General features: G+C 42.4%; 5 protein-coding genes across 9 annotated transcripts; 2 read left to right on the forward strand and 3 right to left on the reverse strand.

Annotated features, from left to right (window-relative positions):
• Positions 1 to 29: 29 nt before the first annotated feature.
• On the forward strand, positions 30 to 4333 carry atp6ap1b (ATPase H+ transporting accessory protein 1b). The gene is made up of 10 exons (XM_062458805.1): positions 30 to 218; positions 584 to 710; positions 1194 to 1268; positions 1366 to 1559; positions 1678 to 1715; positions 1835 to 1920; positions 2031 to 2260; positions 2420 to 2470; positions 2643 to 2874; positions 3269 to 4333. The coding sequence occupies exons 1-10, from the start codon at positions 91 to 93 to the stop codon at positions 3482 to 3484; spliced, it is 1377 nt and encodes a 458-aa protein (XP_062314789.1). The 5' UTR covers positions 30 to 90; the 3' UTR covers positions 3485 to 4333.
• A 249-nt stretch (positions 4334 to 4582) lies between these two features.
• On the forward strand, positions 4583 to 5940 carry LOC134019545 (ciliary microtubule-associated protein 3-like). Its single transcript, XM_062460506.1, has 6 exons — positions 4583 to 4601; positions 4674 to 4813; positions 4939 to 5037; positions 5112 to 5245; positions 5368 to 5485; positions 5872 to 5940. Exons 1-6 carry the CDS (start codon positions 4583 to 4585, stop codon positions 5938 to 5940), a joined length of 579 nt encoding a protein of 192 aa, XP_062316490.1.
• On the reverse strand, positions 5665 to 9117 carry taf8 (TAF8 RNA polymerase II, TATA box binding protein (TBP)-associated factor). 2 transcript variants are annotated; one of them, XM_062458806.1, is made up of 9 exons: positions 8925 to 9116; positions 8536 to 8695; positions 8314 to 8412; positions 8161 to 8223; positions 7832 to 7956; positions 7528 to 7675; positions 7174 to 7316; positions 6485 to 6607; positions 5665 to 6420 (listed from the first exon to the last, which is right to left on the reverse strand). In XM_062458806.1, the coding sequence occupies exons 1-9, from the start codon at positions 8970 to 8972 to the stop codon at positions 6292 to 6294; spliced, it is 1038 nt and encodes a 345-aa protein (XP_062314790.1). In that variant the 5' UTR covers positions 8973 to 9116; the 3' UTR covers positions 5665 to 6291. The 2 variants fall into 2 exon arrangements, with proteins under 2 accessions (XP_062314790.1, XP_062314791.1); XM_062458807.1 differs by having other exon boundaries at positions 5665 to 6607; positions 8925 to 9117.
• A 1791-nt stretch (positions 9118 to 10908) lies between these two features.
• Positions 10909 to 11826, reverse strand: g0s2 (G0/G1 switch 2). The gene is made up of 2 exons (XM_062458808.1): positions 11675 to 11826; positions 10909 to 11564 (listed from the first exon to the last, which is right to left on the reverse strand). Exon 2 carries the CDS (start codon positions 11548 to 11550, stop codon positions 11224 to 11226), a length of 327 nt encoding a protein of 108 aa, XP_062314792.1. The 5' UTR covers positions 11551 to 11564; positions 11675 to 11826; the 3' UTR covers positions 10909 to 11223.
• A 2056-nt stretch (positions 11827 to 13882) lies between these two features.
• Positions 13883 to 23407, reverse strand: camk1gb (calcium/calmodulin-dependent protein kinase IGb). 4 transcript variants are annotated; one of them, XM_062458809.1, is made up of 13 exons: positions 23264 to 23407; positions 20856 to 20967; positions 18053 to 18178; positions 17871 to 17945; positions 17590 to 17728; positions 17359 to 17482; positions 17069 to 17144; positions 16676 to 16788; positions 16482 to 16560; positions 16047 to 16134; positions 15388 to 15713; positions 15162 to 15264; positions 13883 to 15025 (listed from the first exon to the last, which is right to left on the reverse strand). In XM_062458809.1, the coding sequence occupies exons 2-12, from the start codon at positions 20939 to 20941 to the stop codon at positions 15198 to 15200; spliced, it is 1299 nt and encodes a 432-aa protein (XP_062314793.1). In that variant the 5' UTR covers positions 20942 to 20967; positions 23264 to 23407; the 3' UTR covers positions 13883 to 15025; positions 15162 to 15197. The 4 variants fall into 4 exon arrangements, with proteins under 4 accessions (XP_062314793.1, XP_062314794.1, XP_062314796.1 ...); XM_062458810.1 differs by having other exon boundaries at positions 13883 to 15030; XM_062458812.1 differs by lacking the exon at positions 23264 to 23407 and adding an exon at positions 23122 to 23247.
• Between the last annotated feature and the right edge of the window lie 2047 nt (positions 23408 to 25454).

Genomic DNA, 25454 nt, shown 5'->3' on the forward strand with positions numbered 1-25454 from the left:
GGCAGGGCAGGGCAAGCGTAAAGAAGGAAGTTTACCGTCGACATATGACAGTCAGCTGATGTGTACCACGTGATCCAGACTTTGCGGAAAATGAAAATGGCAGGAGTTGAGCAGTCGAGGAAGTCCAGTGTCATGGCTTTATTTGCCTTTTTATTTTCAATTTTCTCGATTGGAAGCTGTAGCAGCCAAGTGCCGCTATTAATGTGGTCCAGTGACGGGTAAATAATCGATTTTTTGTATTTCAAAACTAATAGTTATTGTAAGTTTTAATCACTTCCATAACTGTAGTTACTGCTGCTACTGTTAGCTATACCCAGCAGCTACCAGTACGACTAGACTGGGTATTCAGCTAGCATGCTAACAACTTTAAAGCTAAAAGTTCTCTTAAATCGGTGTCGATTTAATGTATACTAACTGTATGTTCAAAATATTTCATGAATCTTTATAACTCAATGATGTTTTATGCAACCAGTTCAGTTACAATGATTATTTGTGTTGTGGAATGTTGTAGCTTAGCTATTTGAGTAGAACAGATCATGTGATTTAAATAGGATGACAATGTTTGAATGTTTTGTCTCTACAGGTACAGCTTAACACCACTTGCTTCACCTTCAGCTGGCCATATCACGTCTAATAGCCAGTGGTTGTCCTACCTTAACTCTGCCATGGGCCCTGGCCCACATAACGTAATACTTTTTCTTCAGGAGAAGGTGAGAAGCTCAAACGGTTACGTGTTATATTGCACTTAATATCGAGCCCATAATCAGTGTTTCACACTTAAATCCGTGTTGACACAACACGATTTTAACTCTCCTAGCAGTACAGCCATGCTGTAGGCACTCGTGATGTTGTGATATTCTCACAATGGTGTGACAATGAGCCTCACTTCCCCCTGCACACACAGCTTCCTTTCTGAACCAGGCCCATTACTTAAATATGGAAGTTACCTAGTTAAGCTCAGAAATAGTGGCTCAGTCTGAGTTCCGGGTTCTGCTAGGAATAGCTCAGTGGTTTAGAATTTTATAGCAGATTAAGATGTTTCTGGTAAAAAAAATACCCCTCTGTATGTTGCTTTGAATTAAAATGTCTGCTAAATTAGAATATGATATATTTTGTGTTATGTAATAAATGAATGTGTCTTCCTCTAACATTGGCCAGTCCCCTAAAATGTTCACTGTGCTTATTCTGTCTAGTTGAGCAAGGATGACTTCACAATGTATGGTGGAGTGTTTGGAAACAAAAAAGATAGTGTCTTTCCCTACCTTGAGGTAAGATCTGGGCTATAATAGAAATAATTTTCTTGCAGGCTGAGACTGCCTAGTAACCATCCATCTTTCTCTGTGTCCTTCTCCATTTCTCCAACAGTCTGCGTTGCGAGCCTCCCCTTCACAGCTGGTGTTGCCTGCTCTGGCGTGGCCTGGCTCGAGCGCTATCCTGGCTCAGCTGCAGGAGAAGCTTGGCGTCTCTCCTCTCCTCGTAGACCCAGACACGCTGGCCCATCTTCACCTGAATGCATCTGCTAGTAACCTGCTGATCATCAACCTGCCATATTCTGCTGGGTACGGATCCATGGCAGATATGTAAAGGGTTATTTTAAAGTGCATGCCGAGATTAAGAAGTCTATTGATATTAGATGGTGTAAAATGTATTAATATGTAAAACGTATGTTTTTTTTAGTACATCCATGTCCTGTAAGCAAGTCCTGAAAACCAATGGTAAGTTAAGTTAACTTTGTACAAGGAATTGTATTCAAGTAATAATGATTACATTGTCTTTTTTTCTCATATGTTGAAGACCTCTCTCTTTGTGATCAAATGTGTACCTGTTTCTACAGATGAAGTCATTGGAAAGGTTCTGAGCATCATGAAAGGCCAGAATGTTCCGTATATCTCCATTTACACTGGGCTGAAGCCATCACGGGTAATGTACAGCCAAGCCCTCCCGTGTACACCCTGTTTCTATCAGACATTGAAAGCAGATGAGAGCAGTTTAGAACAGGTCAAAGAGGTTTCCACTCCTTTGTCCCCCAGGTGATTGCGGAGGTGTCAGCTGGCCAACCTAAAGGCCGGTCCCTGCTACAAGCCGTGGAGGACACCGTCAAAGCACCCTTGATGTTCAATGACACTGAGGGAAGGCCTTGCATCATGCTTTGGGCACAGGACCTCAATGTTAGTTTTGGAACTGGTCTTGACAAGTGGGTGAACCTGGCTAATTTCACTCCAACCATGGATGGCTCCCGATGCAACAGCAACACCTCACAGTGAGAAAGCTAGTCCTGCTACTTATTCCTAGAGATTTGACAAATTGGTTTTATCATCCATAATCTGACCAAGCCATATTGTGTCCATATCTTTCTCTTTTTGTCAAAACAGACAATATCAGTTGATTGATGTGTAACAGTTCTGTCTTTTCTTTGCAGACTTGTTCTGAACTATGAATCTCTTCCTCTTTACACAAGCGTCCGTCTCACGTAAGTGGAATGAAATGGAGCCCTTGTACATAAGTTGTTATGGAGAAAGAAAAGGCTGAAAAATATGACGAGAACCATGACAGCCTCATGAAAAGAAAAGAGAGCACATACTGAGCATCCTTCCATCCACTTCAATAGTGCTCAGTCGGTAACCCAACACTTTCATCTACAGCTTCATCATGAACCAGCGGCGCTACCCTGTGTCAGGCCGAAACTGGTTCACCCTGAACAATGTGGTCGTGGTGGGTCAAGGTGAAACGGCGACATTCAACGGCAGCCGTGGCGTCTACGCCCCTTCTGAGTACTCCTTCCACTGTCAGTCCGTCAGCAGCGTCCGTGACGCCCTGCTGGTTCCGGCCACTGATGAAATCCCCCAATGGAAACTCAACTTCATTGACTTTCAGGTCAGTACTTGTGTGGTTTAGCTTTCTCCTACAAGTGGTCAGCTATGTCTTCACCCTTGTGCTGCCTTCGGGTCACATGACCCAAAGGTTCATAACGAACCATCATTGTGTTTACCCAATTTTACCCAATACAAAAACAAATAAAAATAATTGTATTTTAACCTTTGCAATGTGGGGGGTCTGAGACAGCCCAACGGTTAAAAGAAAATGCTTCACTTTGTTTTTGTATGCGGTAAAGTTGTCGCAATCCGACGGTGGGTCACAATGGCTGATGGGTCAGAATGACCCGAAGATAACACAAGGGTTAAGGCTTTAGTTGAAGTGCCCCCCCACGATTTATTCTTTATTTATTCATTATTAATTATTTCCCAACCTATCTCTTGTTGTATTGCAGATCCAGGGCTTTAATATATTGAATGGAACAACAGACTTCTCCTATGCTAGTGACTGTGCAGGCTTCTTCACGCCAGCCATTTGGATGGGCCTGATCACCTCACTGATCATGCTGCTGATCCTCACCTACGGTCTGCACATGATCATGCAGGTCCACACCATGGACCGCTTTGACGACCCCAAAGGTCCCTCCATCTCTGTGCCTCTGTCTGAGTAACACACCGCCAATTCAGTGCCTCTGAATGGTTAAAGGGAGAGAAGATGCCATCCTCCACTTTTCTGAGGGCCCTTCTTTTCTTACTTCGGAGCAGCTGTTCAGTACCTCAGTAGAACGTCACTTCTGTTGATTTAGCTCCTTGTCTTTCCCGCTGTCAAGCCTAAACTTTCATCTGGAAACCGTGCCTGATTTTTCTCCATCATTGAGACCCTTTCCTTGGTACATTCCTTTAATTTCCGTCATCATTGAACTGTTAATGATTGCGAGGCAAGTGAGTTACCCCAGGTTCTTCAAATGTATGGTTACCATTCAAGAAATTGCCAGAGAGTGTACTGTAGATCTTCTTTGCCAATACATAACTTGAGTAATCTTCTACCTTGTTTGGGTACTCAGTCTCACTCTTGAGTGGAATGTTACCACAGCATGAGAGTTGTCATTTGGTTTTAGGTCTCTATCAGTAAGTTTCACAACTGTATAATTTAAGACTACTTAGATGAACGAATTATTTGTGTATATATGAAGTTTAATTTGTGTGTCGATACATGCTTGTGAACGTTTGGGTTGCCTTTTGAGACGCAAAGAATGTTTCATTGTTTTACTTACCCCAGACTCAAGTCTATTTGCCTGCTATGCTGAAAGAACATTGTATATTTGAGATGAAATAGATTCTTATGCTTGCTAAATATGACACGTGCCAATGCAACAGTTGAATTAAATAATATTTTACCTTAGAATAACTTCATTTATTTATAAGAAATCTCCCCATTTTAGTGCCAAGAGTATACATTTATAGGTTTATGCTCTGCGAGAATGGACCATGTGATGCTCGTAGCCAAATAAAATGTTGATAAAACGCACGTTTGAATTACACCATTTTTGAAGAATGTTTTTTTTACCTATCTCGCTAGAATGCTCGTGGTAGGGCGTTTAGATTGCATTAACGATCATTCGATCAGCCTACTCCATTGATGAATAAAAACATTTCACAAGGGATGCAAGAAAAGGTTCACGACTGACTGATAAGATCCTTATGCATTTTTTTATGAACTTACGAACGACCACCTGGTTACCATCGTTACTAGACAACAAAAGGAAATAATGGCTGTAAGGTATTCAGGTAAAATAACTGTTACGGCTTCTTAAAAAGGTCATAAAATGTGTACCTATTTGACATCGTAATTTGTGCTAGGTCCCCATGGGAACGTAGCTTTTGCAAGTTGCCAGGAGAGGAAAGTGTTCCCGACCCACTATGCTCCTAATCGCTTGGGCAACACGATGTCATATCAGCGAAACTCACATCTTGGCCCTGGCTGCTATGACAATCACGAGGTAAGTGACCCATCTATGTATGATAAAATCCATGCAACTTCCTACTTCCAATGAACCATGATGGAACAACTGAAAAATAGCCTGTTTGCACAATCCCTGATTTCTTCCTGCATATTCCATCATAGATTTATACCTTCGCGCATGATATACAAAAGAGACCAGAGAGTAATAAAGGATACGTTATTGCTGCAAGGACTGCTGCACGATTTATTCCCAACACTCAGGTGTGTTACAACATCTCGTCATAGCTTACATTAAGTGTATGAAGAGCTGTATTCATCTCTTTCTCACTCTCCAGACAATCGTACTTTCACCTCAGAAGTATCAGCCGGATAACACTCGGCCTAAGGTATTCATTCCCAACAGAACACCCTTCAACAGCACCAATCTGAGGTTCAGGACTAAGTCTGTTGCTGCTGACTGCAATCCAGGGTGAGTAAGTGGTGGCTTTAATACTTCAATTCTGCACTGGTAACCTCAGACATGTGAGATGCATTGCATGCTTATTCAACTACATTTATAGCCCATTAATCTTGACAAATGTACTTGTGCAGCCCTGGGGCATACACTCCAGAGGTTTCTTGCAGCAAGAAAGTGTCCTGGCCTATGAAGTTTGGTTCTCCAGACTGGGCTAGACTGTCTAAGCCAGAGAGGAGAGCACTCAGGGTGGAGGTGTGTGGATGAGCTCAACAACTCATTGTTATGCTATCCTACTTGTTCTCTGATTTCATTAAGCATAGCTGTGATAATGAAATCAGAAATGCAATTCTTTTTGTGAGCGTTTTTATTATAAAAACAGAAACCGCAGGTAAAAACGATATAACTAAAATAATGAGAAATGTACAGTGACAGACAAGAACTCCCTGTTGTTTATTTTGTTATTGTACATAGAACTGTAATATACCGAGTACGGTAAACTCAAACTTCTCATTCATCTTTTCATTCTGAAAACAAAATACTCATTGAACTGTATTTGTGGTCTTTGATATATGTACTGTACTGTCCTGCAGCAACATATAACTATTCTATGTTTTTTCTTTGTCTTTAATTATGTTCAGCTCCCTTGTGACAAGGAGTTTCAAAAGCAGAGGACCAGAGAAGCATACCTCAGTCTATTTTACTCCTGATTCTTCTAGAAGCCTATTCCGTTACAGGCAGAAATAAACTACTTTTTTGATGTATTCAGCCATCTTTCGTGGTCTCTACTAGATACAGAAACTGGACATGGCAGATGAAACATCTGTGCCCATTTCTACTGTAATAGATTCAAATGCGTCTTGGGGGAACAGAAAGGTTTTCACAACAACAAAAAACAAACATTCATGACCTGCTCAATATGCTCATATAACTGTTGGCATAATTGGGAAATTACCAAACAGAAATTGGAACCTTGATACATTTTGAATTTTTTTTTTACCACAAGACTTGATGCTCAGTTGTGCACATTTGGCATGTTTACATGAAGCCAGGGTTGCAAGTCAGAGTCTCCCTTCAGCTGAGGGACAAGCAGCCACAGATTGAGAGTTCTCACCAATCCTCCCTATGGGTCCACTTCTCATAGAGGCACAGGGTGGTGGAGCTGGTCTAGAATGTTCCATTTGTTGTGGCTGACAGACAGGAGTCCATATTAATTTCACAACATTTTAATTATTCTCACTTCTTTCTCCTTACTTTGGGTTTCTTGACTGGTCTCAGATATGGGTTGTCTATCATGTTCTCCTCACTGGCCTTCACTGAGGGCACCACACCCCCAGGGGGCAGCACTGAATTTTCCTTATCAGCTCCCGGATCATCCTGGTTTAGTAAAGAAAAATATACAGAAGGTACCCAGCTAAATTGGTGGTTTTGAACAGACATTTATCAGATTTTTTTCATTGCACAGCCTTCGAGTGCAATGTTTCAGAACATAACTTATTATAATCAAATTATAAATGACAGGGTTTCCATGAAAAGGTAGTTTAGCAAGGATCATATTGTGAGGGACATACATTCTCATGCAGTATTATGTTTTCCCCTGAAAACTATAGATAACCTACACTAATAAGTGATGGCTTTGTTACCTACCAAAGCATTGAGGGGAAACATTTCCTTTTATCATGGTTGCACACATAAAGCCTTAGACACAATGCAGCATTAAAATAGGCACTGTTCTCAAATAAACCCCTTAACTCGGCCTCTAGAAACGTACTGTGCACAGCATAGCTGCAGGCCTAAGCATCAAGTGATCTGATAGGCTGACTGAAATTGCTGCGATACTGCAGAGAATCCAAAGATACTGTCCCAATCTAATTGAAGTCTCATATTTCGACAGGGAAATATGGTTGTATCGTTGGGCAGGCATATTTACAGCCAGGACTCACGCTGATGATGTTTCCAGGAGTGTTCTCGCTGTCTGTCTGGTCGTCTTGTTCTGAGGAGTCCGTCTCCTCCAGGGTCTGCAGCTCCAGCTCTGAAGGGAGCAGAGCACTCAGGTATGGAATGGCACTCCGCTGCGCTGCGATCACTGACACAACAAAAGCCCCCCCCCCCCAAAAAAGCGAATCCATCAATACCCAAACAAACGCACTCCCAAAATCTGTCTTGGAGGTCCAGCAGGAAGAAACCACTACGGTGAAGCTGTGAGAGGAACTAAAGCTCGACCTTCAGGGGGAACGGGGGGGGGGGCTGGAGTGAGACTGAGGATAGGCTGTCTCTGGACAACAACAACCACTCACACGGGAAGGCAGTGATGTCATCTTTAAAGAGGCTCTGCGTTTCTCCCGTCTTGGCCATGAAGCGTGTCAGCGCCCGCTCCACATCCCTCCGCTGTGACGCGGCCTTCTCTCTCACCACCTGGTAGTCTGACACAGGCTCCCGAAACGTCTGGGGGAGAGAGGACGGGGGTTAGCTCCTCCACCCAGGTAGTCCATGTGAGTCTCGGTCGAACATTTGAAAGTGTTGATGATAAGATCTGTATTTGGTTGTGAAATTGTGGTAATGCAGGCTCATTTCCTCTGTTTGAAATAGGGGTTGACTCACAGGTGTTTTGATGTAGGTGTGAGGGTCTGGGAACTCTGGAAAGTGGCTGGGGATATGGGAGGGATGCGTACGTTTCTGCCCAGCAATCAAGGCCTTGGGAACCACAGGCGGGTTTGTCACTGGAGCTGCAATACACAGAATGATCAGTTCCCATCTTCATGCCATATTAATTACCCTGGGAGGTACCAACATTCCATGACAATTGTGCTGACCATGTCCTGTATTAAATTGTATACAATGGCATTCCTCAATGGATCCTATCCTTAGTGAAACTATCTGAATTTGGTTTCCATCCAAGCATAAGGACAGCACAGGTAGGGCCTACTCACGGGCAGTTATCACCATCCTCTGGGATCTCTTGGCATACACTGGTAGAGTGTCCACATTGAATCCTTTTGTAAAAAAGGAAAAAATATTATTAGATTGAATCAGACTTCGAAAGAAACCTACTAGCTGCATGTATAGACAAACGCTTCCCCTACCCATTTCAATGAGCGAGACCACAGCATCGGAGAGAGTAGGTATGCTTCTGGCGGTGTGTTCACAGTAGCTTTTGGCGCATCGTCCCACTTCTGATATATCTGGAACAGCACAGAAGACAACGATTACTGCAAGTTTAAAAAAAACGAACTTACTATGCATTTGACTTAAAACACCTAGCTACAGATACTCATTCACGAAAAACTGTGACCGTCATGACGTACAGCTCTGCATCATCTCCGTTAGTGACTCCACGGCGGCCTTCTCTGCGCTCTCGAACCCGCACTCAGTCAACAGAGCGCTCACCACAACTTGGAGAGTTCGACGCCTAGCGAGGTGGTAATTCTCTGCAGGAGTGGTGGTTGTCTTTCCGCCGCCTGAGCGCTGTAAAACAACAATTTAGCTTTATAGTATCTAACTGACTGACATCGTCATGTGAACAACCTTGTTCTAAATGTTTGTTGCTGCCAGTGCCATGTAAAACCTCAACATACTGGGTACGACTCAACGGCCCCTACTGTGTGTATTCTCAATAAATCGTAGAGCCACGTAGTGCCAGGATTTAGTCCGAGACCGTTACCGTATCGTCACAAATAAAATGTATTGTATTTACCGCTCCTATATTCAGCGATCCTCCGGCTGCCACCGCAGGATCTGCCATCGTTTCTTGTTCAAATCTGAGTGCTTCTAAAACAATTTTACAAACACATAACCCCACTAATTAAGAGCATGTCAGGCTACTTCAACTTGAAACCAGCAAATGTAGGAACGAAAACAGACAAGCGTCATTTCCTGTTGTCAGACGGAAGTCTTCTCTCTTTGTCTTTTTTGACGTCGTTTTAGTTGGTAGGTAGAACGGTTTGCTATTGACGCTTGCTGGTTGGAGTGTGTCATTTCAGAGGCACATTGCAAATGGTAGATTGAGTAGGCCTGATTGATCTGCGTTGGTTATATGAGAAATACTATTACATAGGCCTACTATAAAATCAGAGAGGAAATGTGTCACAAGCAGTGTTGGGGGTAACGCGTTACTGTAATCAGATTACAATTGTCTGTAACGCAGTATTACTGTTGATAACTTCAGTAATCGCATTACAGTTACTAATAAAAACATGTCTTGCGTTACTTGCGTTACTTGCATTACTGCGATCTGCATATCGGGAGGAGAAAAAACAGTAGGCTACGTGTGTTTGCTTAACACTCGTCAGTTGACTTAGCCCCAGAGTTCAGGAGGCAGAGCCGCTTAGGACGTCTTTTGAGGGGTGGATGGAGGTATGCACAGGTAGGTATGGAGGTATCGTATTAGTTGCGCGAAAGGACAAAAACGTAACTGTACAATGTACATTGTGCCCACGCCAAAAACACCTCTCCACCGCCGCGAACACAACCTCTAATAACAGTGCGTTTACACTGCAGCGACGCGAATCGCCTGCCATCGCTCGCCTTCCCACAGTTCACCACGCGCGGGGGCGTATCAAACAGATTAATGTAGAATTGTAGTTCTCTAAAGTCACTGTTGTAGTTGTCATGGCCAAGTGTGCAGACTTGGGTTTACGTACTCGCAACATCGATCAAAATACAACTTGTATACAAAATACAAAACTGTTTAATAGACATACACGTTGACATGTGTAAAAACGTTTTATTATAGTACTCAAAGTCTCTGCTAATCTGTCGATACGACCAGGGAGTTCCAGCCGGGTAGTAGTAGCCCGGCTGGAACTCCCTGGAACGTAACTTTGTTCGAGAGTACAAAGTACAAAAAAAACACCAGGAGCACCGACAACGTCGGCAAACCTGCGCCTGGCCTCATTCTTTTTATTAATGTCTTTGTACAAATACAGAGACGTATCGTACAGGACTGGATATGCAGCCACACAGGCGATTAGTTTCTCCTCCATCTTAAAAACTGAAAGCTATAAATGTTTACCATGGTTGCTACGTTACGAGAAACAAGAAAACACTGCCATTGGCCATCGCTAGCGAAAATCGCTCCTCATTTGCATAAAGTTGAGAAAATCTCAACTCGATCGGTTCGCGTCGCTACCCACAATGCACCACGCAAGCGATTCGCCTGGCTCCATTGAAAATGAATGGAAAACATGTTGTCGCTCGCATCGCGTCGCTGCAGTGTACTAAACGCACCGTAATCCGTCTAAGCATCTTGGCTGGTGTCGTGGCTGCTTAACTTTTAGGTTGATGTTCACAACTTTTTTGTCAGCTTTGTGGTATTAAAAAGCATAAAAGAGAGATCTGTCCTCATTATAATAAGTATGAGTTGATTTGGACATATATATTGTTATTTGGCAAGTGCATCTCAGGTGATGTCACGGAGTAATCCAAAAGTAATGTAACTAGTAGTGTAACTATTTCAGCAGTGAGTAATCTAGTAAAGTAAAGCATTACTTTTTTTTAAGTAACTAGTAATGTGTAATCTATTACTTTTTTTGAGTAACTACCCCAACACTGGTCACAAGTGTGTATTTGTTATATTTAACATATCAACACTACCTCAAATGCTTGAGACTTAACTTGTAACTGCTTCCAATAGTCACACACATTCTATCATTGCAAGTAAAAAAGTAAGGAGTCGTTAGTAGCTGAAAAACAGGTTCATTTTGTTTTTTATTTTATTTTAAATTTAATTCCTTTCATCATGAAACATCTGCTGCCCAGCAGCCGGCATCACTGTAGCCTGCAGTTAAAGTCCATCCACTTCTCAATTCCTGTCAGCCAATCTGTCCAAGGGGGCCCTAGATTTGACTTATTTATATGATAATCTGTACAGTGCTTCATTTTATTGTATGTCTTCCGTAACTTCTGTTTCCACATTCTATGTGTTTTGTATGCTGTTGTCCTGAAAGCTGTGTTAAGAGTTCCAGCAATGTACAGACGAAGAAGGCATTTCCGTTTCAACAGGCACATGACCTTCTCCTCTTACCAATCATCTGCAGGGTCTTTGCTTTGACCCCAATCTCAGTTTGAAGCACCTCCACAACATCAGGCTTGGAGATGGCTGTTTGTGACTTTAGCATCACCTTCTCTGTGACAAACTCTGTTACTTCCTCATCAGTGGGCTCCTGCTCAGCAAATGGGAGGCAGACGGTCTCCACAAACCCGCCCACCATGCCGATGAAAGCCAGGGTGGTCCCCAGCATGTACATCTTCAGCATGACCCGACTGGGCTTCTGGTTCAACATCTCTTTGGCAAATGGGATGATCTCACTCATTGTGTCCATAGTGATAGTTTTCACTGCATGGAGGGGAAAGCAAAACTTATCAGAAAATTAACGTTTTCTGTTTGAAGACAGATCAAGATGGACAATAATCGTGTGTGTTTAAAATAGTATAATTTGTACTTACATGTATAGGTAGGGACCCGGAATGCTGATCTTTCCTTAGTGTTCTCCTCAATCAAGCATCCACAAGCAAAGACACAATGAGCGGTTCTGGAATTTAAACACAATTTTATCCATGTCAACACCCACTATGTTGTAAATAATGAATATTCATGAAGCAGTGTTATTTTATGGTGGTGGTTCTGTGAGTGTGTGCGTGTGTATGTGTGTGTAGAGGGGAGGGGGGGATGCGTGGGAGGGCACTTAACTCTGTCTTCCCTCTGCAGTCTGCAATACACTTACTAGGAGCTTTTTCTTGTTAACGAGCATTGGGTACAAGGGTAATATTGTCTTTGGTGCAAAGCCCAGGAAAACATGCCAAGAGATATTAAGAAAGTGCTGTCTTGATACACTTTTTGGGCTAAGAAAACAGACCCAATGCTCTAGACCAGCATGTTCAGTAACAATGTAATGCAGGTGAAACTTACTTTAAATTGAATAGGTCTAGGGAAACAATAAACTACTGTGCTACTAATGTGAAAACACAGAGATGGAAACACAAGAGGCCTGTTCTATTTAGACACACTCCTAGGATCTTTGGTCATCCCATCTTCAAAACTAGGTAAACAGTAACAGATAACATTTAAAGAATTTCCAAAAAACTAAAGTAGTAGCCATAGAAAGGTTAAATTAACAGGAACACTACACATGAAGCTGAACATTGGCCATCAGAAGCAACTGAGTTGAGTGTCCAGTGTCTTGTTGCACATTGATCACCATCAGGAGAGGTTTCTTTACATCCAATCAGAATGCTCCTGTGAGTAAAAACCTGCCTATTTATTGGCTGCACTAATGCCTTTTGTATTTGGTTATTGTGATATCGTCACTTTCTTATCAAACACAATTGTAGATACATGCTATAGTTTTGTGGACGTCACAAGACAATGTGCCTTGGCCTCACAACGTGACTGTCAAGGGTCCAAATTGATGTGAGGAGTTAGGGTATATGTGTGGAGGGCCATGCCCTTTGACCTGCTTGACGAGAGTAGGACAGCAGTTGTCTGACTTATGAAACTTTGATTCTTGTCATCGAGAACCATGTGTTGTAATAACAAAATGTTTGTAATGACAAAATGACACAGACTCAGTAAAACATGTTGGTTTTAACTGAACCTTGCAATCCATTCTGTAGACTGTGGTGAAAGGTATGCTGTTTTCCTACCTGAAACACACACAAAAACATCTATATTATTGTCTGTTAATGAGTGACAAAGTCCAGCAATAAAAGAAACATTCTGGCAAACATATAGTATTAATTTCGATGTGCCAAATAGCCACAAGATAAATTTGGCATGGAGCCATGATAATAAACTAAGAAGGTACTTTACAAAATACAAAAGAAGATTGTTGCAAGTGTGTCTAAGCATTCACAGTTTTTAAGATTAAAATATATTTTTTCTTTAATCAAAAGCGCTATTTGCCTTTTTGTTTTGTCTGGTTTCATCTAACCTTTTAAACTTCCTGTAATACATGAGTAATATATCAGGACAGACATCATGTGTACAAGGAGGGAGCAGCTAAGGACTCTGGGTTCAGCTGGTTGTGTTTGTGACTGTGGGGAAACTAAGATACTGTTCAGGGACCTGTGGCCTATATTTCCGAATATTGTACCATGCTCTTTAACCTGAATGGGGAGTCTGTCTCCTCCAGTATTACTTCTGGTCAACTATCTTATGGCTGGAAGAGGTAGGGGGTGGGTGAGAGAGCTGCCACGCTACTTGAATCCCTGAACGTTAAGTGTTTTGATCCCCACCATTTACATTACATTTACATTTAGTCATTTAGCAGACACTCTTATCCAGAGCGACTTACAGTAAGTACAGGGACATTCTCCCCGAGGCAAGTAGGGTGAAGTGCCTTGCCCAAGGACACAACGTCATTTGGCACAGCCAGGAATCGAACTGGCAACCATCTGGCAAAATTCTGCTGTACATGTTTGAACTATTAAGTCAACAAGACCTGGATGAAATCTAAAAAATAAAAAATATACGTCAATTTCAAACTAAAGTAGGTCACTATTTGCTACCTACAGGTATCCTGCCTTGCTTTGCTATTACATACGTACTCCATGTTATCATGGTCAAGTTGATTAGGGACAAAGGAGTGACACAATGAGGTCAAAGCAGGAGGACCTGCTCAGAGAGAGTGAAGAGACAAGAACAACAGCCAAGGATGATGTATACAGGCTTTATTGATGAACACCTACAGGGGAACCCCGTAACAAACACAGAATTAGACAGAATTTGATGTGTTCAACAATTTATCAATACAAATCACGAATGAGCATGACACACAGAGCAACTTCTCCTGTGTTTTTATTGGAGGTTAAACATTATCAATTTAATTGAGTAATATCACTAATCACTTGAGAAATATCACTAATATCTCTTCATAATCTCTTTTAGCATTAAGATTCATTATATTTACACTAGTATAGAGAGGCCTGGTGAGTTGGCAGGTCAATAACGGTACATAGTAAATCATATTTACACTGCTGGATAATTAGCCAGTGTGAAAATAACACTATGGGTTTTTCTATTCAGCTAAATTGCAATATACTCTTCAGAACACATCAAAAGCTCTGTATTTTCAGTACAAAAATGTAATGTATATTATAAAAATAAAACTTGACAGAAAAAAGTAGACATGAGATAGTCATAAAGACTAAATTGCACATTGAACAGGGGACAGTTTTACAATATTCCATTGAAGCAAAATTAGATTGCATTTCAGCAGTGGCCATACCATTTTTCAATATTTTCCAGCATGTTTCGACAACTTTCTAAAGACGTGACATCTCTATTCACATTCTCTTCCTTGTTTTGACTCATATATCACATGAAACTCTGGAGAGCATACTGTACTGCACTGTACCCACTCAAAGTCTGCCAGTAATCAATTGGTGAGTGCCTTTTCACAAGCATATGAACACAAAGACAATAACGTTTAATGCGTTAACGATACAAACAAGCTGGCCCTGACACCAACGGTTACAGCAGAGGTTACATTGAAATAGAAGGAATATACACATATTCAAACATGGCTCAGTAAACAGTGAGCTCACTCATCCCTCTCTGTTTCTGAACTGGATGGTGGAATACCTTGTGGTGAAAGAGGTCTTGTGTGTTTGTCTGTAGTTGGTACGTTTATGCAAGCTTTGTTGAGTTGCTCTGAGGTTTCTGCAGGCATGCTTCAGAATTCCTGCTGGTTCTGAAACTCTCTGGCCGGGCAGGCCATCATGAGAAACCCGGGCCAGTCTCAGGTTGGGGGCAGGCCCACACCAAGCAACCACGGCAGCTCAGTCAGTGGACTGAAACTGACCTGCAGGAGACAGGGACACACGTTTAGACAAGAAAACACACCTTTCTGTACACCAGCGATACACTCTCGGAATGCAACATGGTCTGTGAAGGAAATGGAGTCAAGTACGTAGGTAACATCTCATTGCATACCTAGTAAAATCAAACTGCTCCAAGTTCCAAGTTCCTTCACATGACAGAGCACACACCAGTCTGAAGGGTCTTGCCACTGCGGTTGACGCCCCTGTTCCCACACCTGCAACAGGAACAAAGATACACCAATGTAGTAGTGATACATACAAAACAATGAGAACAACTACTAGTTTGAATGAGCCGCGGGAGTCTGGTCAGAGAAGCACCAGAGGACATAAAAACGTACCCGTTAAGATTGGCAGGTTCTGAGTGGTAGACATGCTTGCCCTGCTCAGAGATACATGGGGCGTGGTGGGGCTCGCTTTGAATGGTCCTCAAGGGGTGGTGGCTCTTCAGCTCATGGGTGCTGAGCGGCAGGGCCATGTGGTCCCCTATGATGTTCTCCTTGGGCTCTAGGAGGTTGGGGTCCAAGTTCTTGCGGGTCTTGGGAGGGGATGAGACGTCAACGACCTTAATGTCTGGAACGATCACTGGTATCCTGACCTGTTGCTCGGAGTGAGCCAGCTGCAGCTTCCGCATGTGGTTGATGGCCACTGTGGCATTGAAGGCTTGCTGGAACACAACAGAGAGGACAAAGGTATGGTTAAAATCAGGCAAACAAACAGAGAGATCTCATGATCATATAACGTTCATTGTGAATCAGTTGGGTTTCATAACTGTGTGTGAACTGTTAAGTAGTTTATTTTTTACGAAACAATTTGTCCTTCTGGATAAGGAGAGCCCTTCATCCGTTATCAGGGACCTTGATTACAACACAAAAATCTATGTTCTGGTCCTTAATCAGGAGGCAGACCAGGGCTGCAACAACCCAGAGAGAAGTGCTGGGATTAGCCTGATGTCTGGAGCCAACACAGACAGTGTAGGAAAGGAAAACCTTGAGCTCACCTTCCACTTGCTTTTGGCAAAGTTCTTCTGGATCTGAACGCTGACAGAGTAGTAGATATCATGACTCCGCGCCGTTTTCCCAATGATCCTAAAAACAGACACACAAAAAAAATTAGGAAAGAAGCTTTGCAAACATTGTCTCTCACAGGGAATGGGCTTGATTCTCTACCTAAAGCTAGACACTGTACTGTTTTTTTTTTTTTTTACAAATTTGGCCACCTGACAGAATAGCTGATATTATTCTATATTCATGAAAGCTATGATGATCAAGTTTATGCAGTGGGACAACAGATGAGCTGTTATAGAAAGACAGATACAGGTGACAGTTGACACAGTTAGAACAGACTACATGTTGCACAGTATAATAATGTGCACCAGAGTGGTGATCCAGGTGATGGTGTGTAGATGTTTGACTTTATTGACCGGGACACTAACCAGGGATGTCTAAGAGCTTGCTCTGCAGTGTAGCGCATGCTGGAATTCTTCTGCATCATGTTGCGAATGAAATCTTTAGCTGCAGATTAGAACACAACAGAGGACAGGTAAGAACGACGTCAGGACATTAGTAGTTCTTCAATTGTAATTAAAGGGCTTGTTTTGAAAGGGCAGGTAGTGATAGGGATGCTCACCAGATTCAGATATTTCATCCCAAAAAGGTGAGTCAAACTCATACTGGGCCTTCATGATCTTAGAGAAGAGCCGTGTCTCTGTTTCTTCATAAAATGGGGGATATCCACAGAGCCTGCACAGACAGAAAGATTCGAGCCTGTTAGTGAAGACAAAGGAGCATTCCCACTGAGACCACAAGGTGGTGCTCTATCTCTACCACTGCAACAGTTGAGGACAATACGTGTGCGGCACTCAGCCAAAGACAAGCTGTGGCCTCTGGTAATCCAATGACTAATACTGTTAAAGATAACTCTAAACAAGATTAACCTGGACGATCTAACATATACTTCTGCCAACCTGCACACTATCCTTACATTTGAATGCAGTTTACATAAGTAACCAGGAATACTCACAGGATGTAAGTGATGACACCAATAGACCAGCAGTCAACGGCCTTGCTATAGGGTTTCTGGGCCAAAACCTCAGGGGCTGTGGGTGGAAGAACAGTATATATCAAGGGTTTTTACAATCCAATATATTGAGCCTAGCTCACCCGACACAACCATTTGGTGACTTTGAAATCCAAGTAATAACAGAAGTCTGAATAATACATGAAGCTCGCAGGATCACACCTCTAGTGTCTGTGTCCCATGGGTGCTGATGTCTCTGACCGAGTTCTAGAACATTAACCTTGTCTCCTTACCCACATATCCTGGGGTCCCACAGGCAGTGGACATGATGTCGTTGTCCACCATCTTGGAGAGGCCAAAGTCGCTGATCATGATCTTGGAGTCCTCATCTTGGCTGTAGTACAACAGGTTCTCAGGCTAAACACACAAACGGATGAGAGAGGCTGGTCAATGACTTAATGTCCTTAACAAAAGTGACTGTATCCTAGGAGGTTGTGTGTGTGTCTGTGTGTGTGTGTTTGTACCTTGAGGTCTCTGTGCACCACCCCGTTCTGGTGCAGGAAGCTCACGGCTTCCAGCACCTGCTTGATCACCCTGCTAGCATCCTGCTCTGAGTACATGCCCCGGTCCAGGATGCGATCGAACAGCTCGCCCCCCGAAACACTGCAGGGACAGACAGACAGCCAAGTCACACCACAAGCTTCACTGAGGGCTTACACTCAGAACATCTAACAGTCCAATTCAGCATATAGTCTTGTGATTTTTATTAATATGATATATTTATATTTACGTATGGCAAACTCACAGCTGCATGAGGAGGTAGTAATGAGACCGACTTTCATAGAAATCCTCCAGTCCAATAACATTCTCATGTTTAATCCTGGGAAAACAAAACCTGTGTGTTAGATGATGGAAAACCGATTGCAAGAGCATCCACTACCAGATCGATGCAGTTGATGCTGAAAACAATAATGGTGGAGCTCTTACTTCCTCAACACGGCTATCTCATTCTCCAGGTTGAGGTCCCTCTTCATCTTCTTCTTCACACACTTCATGGCAAACATTTTCCCCGTCTTCTTCTCTTTCACCATGAAGACCTCTGAGAAGGCCCCCCTACGAGACACACAAACACAGATGGAGGGAGAGGATGATTGGACTGTCATTATCGTAAAACATCACAGGAGTCTGCAGGATTCCTGCTGAGAGGAAATGAGTATCTCTCCTCATTAGGATAAGGCCTCTCAGATTTTCCATGCTTTATTCATGTGGTCCCCCCGAGATCCCTCCCGACCATGAGTCATGGCCTTCAGGGGACTCGTATGAACACGTGACACTTTCAATTTCAGAGAAAATGATACGAAGATATAGTAGTAAAATAGTAGTAGGTAATGGTAACATTGTATCATACAATAATACTACTAATAAAACTAATCAAACTGGGTGAATAAATGTATAAAGTTTTGTTTTTATTATGGACAACGATAGACTATGTGAGTTGAGGGGATAATTGGAGCTACAGGGTAACAACAGATTCCTTTGAATTCTAATTCCAAGGTAGTGTGGCTTAAGGGCTCAAGCTTAATTTTCTGTCCTCTTCAGTTGCCATGTTATCTTCAACGCTGTCTGGGAATAGCTGTCCTGCCTGAGGGATTAAAGCCCTTATCCCTTACGCAATGAAAACTGGATGCTGCAGCACTCCAGGTGTGCAGCTCAGTAACAGCCATGTGAAGGTAGTTCAAATCAACCAAGCCCCTGCTCCAAAGGCCAAGGACCAGTACACACGGGAGCTAAGACTTGAGGAAAAAAGCACAACAATGCCCTCTATCTGTAGGGTTTTGTCAAAAATAGAATGGACCAATAAATAATGACAGTTGCAGCCTACCTTTCTTTAAAAAAAAAATACAATTAAGTCAAGGAAGTGTCAATGAAATGAGAGAACAAAGACATTTGGCTCTTGCATGTTTTCCTGTCTTCTCTGCTCTTGTTAATTAGTTCGGGCTTCAATGAGCTTGAGGCCGCTTGAGGCGATTGTTCTGACAATAAATCTATCACACATTGTCTCACAGCGCCTCAGGAAAAACACAATGCCTCTCGTTTACTCTGAAGGAATCCCACGATGCTCGTCATGATTCTCAGGAGGGATTATCAGCATCCACTGAGATGAAAACAAATTTGGAAGATTTTAGGATGTTTGTCAGTCTTTGAATTGAACATCACAGCAGATACGAAGCAACATTACATCCAGGACAAGGTTCTTTGACAGAGGGGATATCCTACACAGGCTCTAGAGACTCATCAGACACCTTGGCAAAGCCAGGAGTGTCAACAAGCCTTCCTCTGGGGTATTTGTCCTTTCCAAGAATCCAGAAACGCGATGGCATTATTTTTTCCAGGTGATAAGTACCTGCAGCGACAGCTCTATGAAGCTACATGTCCCACTCCCAGAGTCCCCTGGATCCCATTGGTAGAGCAGAGGGAGGGAGGAGCCTCAGTGTGCTGGGGAGCAAATACTGTGATGACTCGGAAAAACAGCAGTCTAGCAACCCCACTGTCCGCATTTGAACAAATGGGAATGTTCTGTAAGGAAACGCAACAAGGGGCAAAGATCAACTGCGGTTGTTTGTGTGGCTTGTTTATGGACGCTTATCCTCCCCTCCAAATCTCTTTCCATCCATTTAGCTGTTCTTTCTGCCCATTGATCCTTGTTCCAGTTGGACAGATTAGCAGTGTTAGCCAGCTCTCAACCTCAACACCTCCTGCACTGGCCTGACCTCCACTGATCAGACACACACCTGTACTCTGGGTGATCAGCTAGGGTTCATGGTTCTGAATTCCACTGTGTAATTCTGATACCAGAACTTATTTAAATAACTTCTCCTCTGACTTTTATGTTATCCAAAACCAATGCTCTGTAGCTGCTAAGAGGATACAATTTTAATGCTACAAAACCTAAGTTCTAGATATACCATCATCACTTGCTTTGCTCAGCAGTGAGTCATCATGTAGATGTTCTATATCGTTTCATATTTCTGTTCAAATGGGTTTCCCACTCATCACGATTCAACCAAAAGCAGCTTCAATGACAAATAGTTGGTCATAGGGAAGATTTAAAGCCCTCCTGTCCTCCTTTTCTTCATTCAAACAAACGCTACAGCTTGTCAGCCTACTCTCTACTCCTCAGTACAGTCATGTCGGTGTTCCCACGGTACAGTGACGTCAGTCTGCCTGCAGGAGGATTCTGCAGCAGCCCTGTGCAGTACCCTGAACCTCAACATTCCACACAACTCTTTGTTTACAGTTGGCCACACAACCATCACATTCTCTGAAATCAAGTATATGCCGTAATGTACAAGGTCTGCTTACTACTTTGTTTACATTGAGGACTTGAATGAGCAGTTCTGTCTATCATTGGCTTGGCTGTTTGTCTGTTCTGCCAGACCAGGTGCCATATGGTGTGGGAAAACTGTGGTTAAAGTGTCTGGCCTTGAGATGCCAGGAATGTAAGTCTCACATCAATTCAGACAAACCTATCGGTCTTCCTAGCTCTCAGACACCATGTGCCAACAAAAGGAGATCAACTCTTAAACCTACAAAACTATTATAAAAGCTAAAGAAAAACATTGCCATAAACGTTCAGTTCACACTCTTTCCCCTACCTAGATTGTCATTGTTACTCTGTAAAGTCATTGCTTATAACTAAGGCTCTGGGTTCCAATCCAGAATGCTTCTCCATGGAAAAATGTCCTACGGATGAGGTAAGAATGAGTGTGCTTCCAGGATGTGTACTTACGATCCCAACTCCTCCATGAATTCAAACACATCCTGGATGTTGTCTGTGTTCTTCTTCCACTCACAGTCGGCTTCTTTACGACCCATGGCAGCGGATGCTTCAACAGGGATTTCTGTTTGAGAGAGAGACAAGAAGTCATGTTGAGTCAGTTGAACCATATATCCAGAGGTACTGAAAGCCCTTATGATCAAGACAACATAATAATAAAGTGATAATAATCCTGTATGAAGACATGCAGTCAACGTCTTGCCAGATTATAGAATTAAGCTATGAGAAAGCAGGCGGGAAGGTGATTGGCTGTGTCACCAACTCTGCTGACTGTCTGTCAGCTGGAGGACACAGGAGGGTCAAACTAATTTGCCTGCTAGTCAGACCGAGCCCTGGCCCTGTACTCTAAGCCTTCTAACACACTGTCACATGAGACTGAGCCTGATCACAATGAGCAGATGCACCAGATGACTGTCTGAGCCACAGACAGATGGATCAGCCCGTCAGCAACATGGCCGGGAGATGAGTCAAAGACGAATTTTACAACCATAGCACTTTGCAAAGTGCAAACAAGATTAGTTTTTTTTCTCTAATACTCAGATGAGAACTTGAAAAGAGTTCTCTACACATCAGAAACGACATATTCCAAACTCCACATTTTAAGTAGCAGTAGAGATAAGAACATTCTCTATTCTAAAATCTGCATTCGCTGCCTTTTTCTTACTTCGAAAGATCAAACATTTACATGTATTCTTTATTTAGTAGTAGTAGTTACTTTACGCCTTTTTCCAAAGCGACATAAATAGTTCTGATAAGAAGTACATCAGAATATCAAGGACTAGAAGTCTGAATAATAAAAATTAACTTTCCAATACATTCACATCACAATATCCACACATTATATGATGTCACTGCACAAGTAACATTTTCCTGATCAAACCAAGCTAATTATTTGAAAAGAACATACAGTACTTATTTAATCAAACCAAAGGGTTTGAGTGGGATTAAAAACATACAGAGTGGGCCAGTTACTTTGAGTAACTTGGCCTAATTTCTCTTGCACAAGGGATTAGTGATTCTTGATCTGGTGACCTGACCTTCATAGGGACAGTCACCTCAGTGTAGACATGCACCCCAGGACTGAAATAACATCACAGATATCCTGACTTTCTTGACTGAATCCATAACCCAAATATTCCAAATACCGTTGTGTAAATCAAACTTCCTTGGAAGATGCAAGCGTATATCATATCCTGTAAGATAATTCTCTGAAAATGATCTCTATTATCAACCACCATCACAGTCTTATTCCATGGAGAAATCTTAAACGTTTAGATAACATAGCATCATCTCCATTCAACTTCACAATGAATGCTCATAACTTAAAATCTGACAGTAAATAGTCTGAACAAGCATTGTGTACATTTGTAAAACAGCTATAAACACAAACAACTTTAATAATATATTCTTCTGTACCTGTCTGGTCCCTCACAGTGCCTCTCATTCATTAACATTCTGGCATGAACCTTCTCTAACCACATCAGCTGTTCTCCTGTCCCACAAAGAAGGAGAACATGAAACTCAGCAGGAGGTTACCATGCAGGGGACACCCTGGTGCAGACAGTGTCCAGCACAGAATCATCCCTTTCATTTCAACACGTCTCCATATGGGTTTGACTATGCGACATACAATACACTATGTATCTCAATACAATTACAAAATCCAACATCAGACAGTCAGTTCATGCCCCGTATTTCTCTGTATAGTCCATAAGACAGGCATGTGTTTTTTAATCTACCAAAGACTATTTAGACTATAATTAAAATGTATTCAAGCTGATCTACCCTTACCTTCAAGTTTATAACAATTTAAGCCACACGATTTCCCCCTATTGACGCAAGAGTTCGGGCCAATGCAAGGAAAACACTGGTAGAACACGGCTTGAGAGAATGGGATGGGACGGTGCGTTCTTTTCACGATCGACATTCGCTGTGGACGCAGGTCGCACCTTCACTGTCTTGTTTCTACGACTTCGCTCATCTCACCGAGTTGGATGCAGCACCGTCTGCCAAACCACTTCGCAACCTGATGCCAATTCGTTGACAGATGAGATCTGCCAATCTGCCACTTTTTTCATCGGCAAACAATCCGAAATTTATTGACCGATTTCCCCGCAGAATTTGATCTGACGCATGGCTTCGAAGATGCTGAATGTCACCGTATCCAAATTACGCGCTGAATGCCAATGAGGTTCAACAAATCGCATGTGTAAATTACCTGTTTTGATATGGAAAAAAAACACACAAAATCCCAAATGTGTTGCAGTTTTGATGTCTATAGGAAAAACTTGCAAAGGGTTCAGCTTGGACTGGTGCAAAAGAATGAATGGGATGAGGCGAAGCTTATCCCTTTGACTTACCTAGAGAATGTGCGCTGTAAATGCTCTGCTCTGACTCTCCTGCCAAAAGCTTGTCGAGGACTGGACAGATTACTTTGTCGGGAGCCACGGAAATAACTGTCAAATCGGAGATTACATCCTTGAGATTGGAGAGGGGAGGGGCGGAAATCTCACAGGTGCCCATCAGGATTTCTGGGTAGAACACTACTGCTTGATGTCCACTTTTTTTTTTTTTACTGCATCCTCATCATGTTTTCAGTGCGCATTATGCGCAACACAGATAAAAACAGACCAGCACACAATCGCTCAGATCATGTAATGCAAATTAACAGGGAAATTGCGCACAGTCAACCCAAATGTGGCGTTACAGTTAAATGCAAAATGTAGCATAAAAAAACAAGATGCATATGAGTGTTTGGGTGTTGTTAGTCATAGGCTCTATTATCATTTTACAGATGTGAAGGTGAAGACTTCTGATAGGATTATATAGTAATCCAAGTCAGGTGTGCTTGTAATTATCTTTCCACACAATGCATTGACAGAGGACAAAGAAAGTCAAAGCCCATTATCTATTTTTATAAATGATTACATGTGATTAACTGACATTAACTGTCATGGTATAGTTTATATCGGGGGATTGAGCCATGTTTCCTTTCAAGGAAATAAATTCAGCAATTTCCCTGCTGGTATAGTGCATGATGTTGTCATGGCCACGGCAATTGAAACTCTTCCATTTCTAGAGCAGATGCATTTTCCACAGAGGGAGAGTGGTAAACCTTCACGACCCCCTTTCACTGATTGAGTGGAAGACAGCCTACAGGGCTCTACCATGTCATTTCAATAGCACACACTCAACTGTGCTTTTCTTATGTGAGCACAGCAGAAGCTTAACTTGTTTGAGGTGGATCCACATGTAGAGAAAAGTCCATCGTCAGGGAGAGCTCTGATAGATTACCTCACTCTTCTCACACATCAGCTTCTTCAAGTTATCCAAGAGCTGTCAGGGTGGGGCAGAGCATGGTCAATTCAGACAGGACAGGAGCCTGGCAGTCATTCAACCCTTAATACAATGACTTGTTTTACACAATCTCTGCTCAATCCAACGAAGGGCTGCACTTCACAGCTGTCAGTTTGTGTTACATTTTGTAACACAGATTCTAAAAATAAATACAATTTCTATAATGAATGAACTAATAAAAATGACTTAACCCTTGTGTTATCTTCGGGTCGTTCTGACCCATCAGTCATTGTGACCCACCGTCGTATTGCGACAACTTTACCGCATACAAAAACAAAGTGAAGCATTTTCTTTTAACCGTTGGGCTGTCTCAGACCCCCCACATTGCGAAGGTTAAAAGAAAATTATTTTTATTTGTTTTTGTATTGGGTAAAATTGGGTAAACACAACGATGGTTCGTTATGAACCTTTGGGTCATGTGACCCGAAGGCAGCACGAGGGTTAAACACCAAATGCAGTAACTATAACTACAGTATAATTGCAAAAATATAAACTGTAATTTGAGTTCCACTGAGAAAACGAACAAAGTGAATATAAGGATTCCAACCAGACATCAATCCTGACTCAATGGCTGGATTCGCAAAGAAAAAATTAATATACAAAGTGAATGAAAGGGAGCCTATTTCACACACGACTGCTTCCTGTTTTCTTTCCATACAGAAAAATCTTCATTTCCTGAGCCCCACCTATGTGCTATGACAGTACCCACAGCCGCACTGCTGTCTCCTGGAGGATTCATCTGACTAAAGCTACTGATTCAAAGAAGCAGGTTAATGCTTAAAATGACCTTTTCCTTGGCAGAGTCTATACAGTCCTATACAGAGTAGAGGACCTGGCAACACCCGAACACCAACAGAGCCGTTAGGTAACAGAGGCGGCTTTTTTTACACAACACTGTCTCAAAAAACAGACACGTGAAACACTGATAATAATGTTCCTTCATGCAAAAGGATATGTCAATAATGGAACATTCTCCAGACATGAAGAGTGCACTCTCTGGGAGCGTGTCCTTCCGTGTTCCATGGGAGTCAGTAACATCCCTGGGCAGCTTTGACCTTGTACATTTTGAATTAAAACAGAAACTCAGACAAATGGAAAATGTGTTTGATTGACATGAGATCACACCCTGGTTACCGTCGCCGTCTAACTCTTCAGCTCTAACACGCTCCACAGAGGCGGAAAAAGATGAGGCGG

The sequence above is a fragment of the Osmerus eperlanus genome, chromosome 4, assembly GCF_963692335.1.
Source record: "Osmerus eperlanus chromosome 4, fOsmEpe2.1, whole genome shotgun sequence".
Taxonomy (NCBI): domain Eukaryota; kingdom Metazoa; phylum Chordata; class Actinopteri; order Osmeriformes; family Osmeridae; genus Osmerus; species Osmerus eperlanus.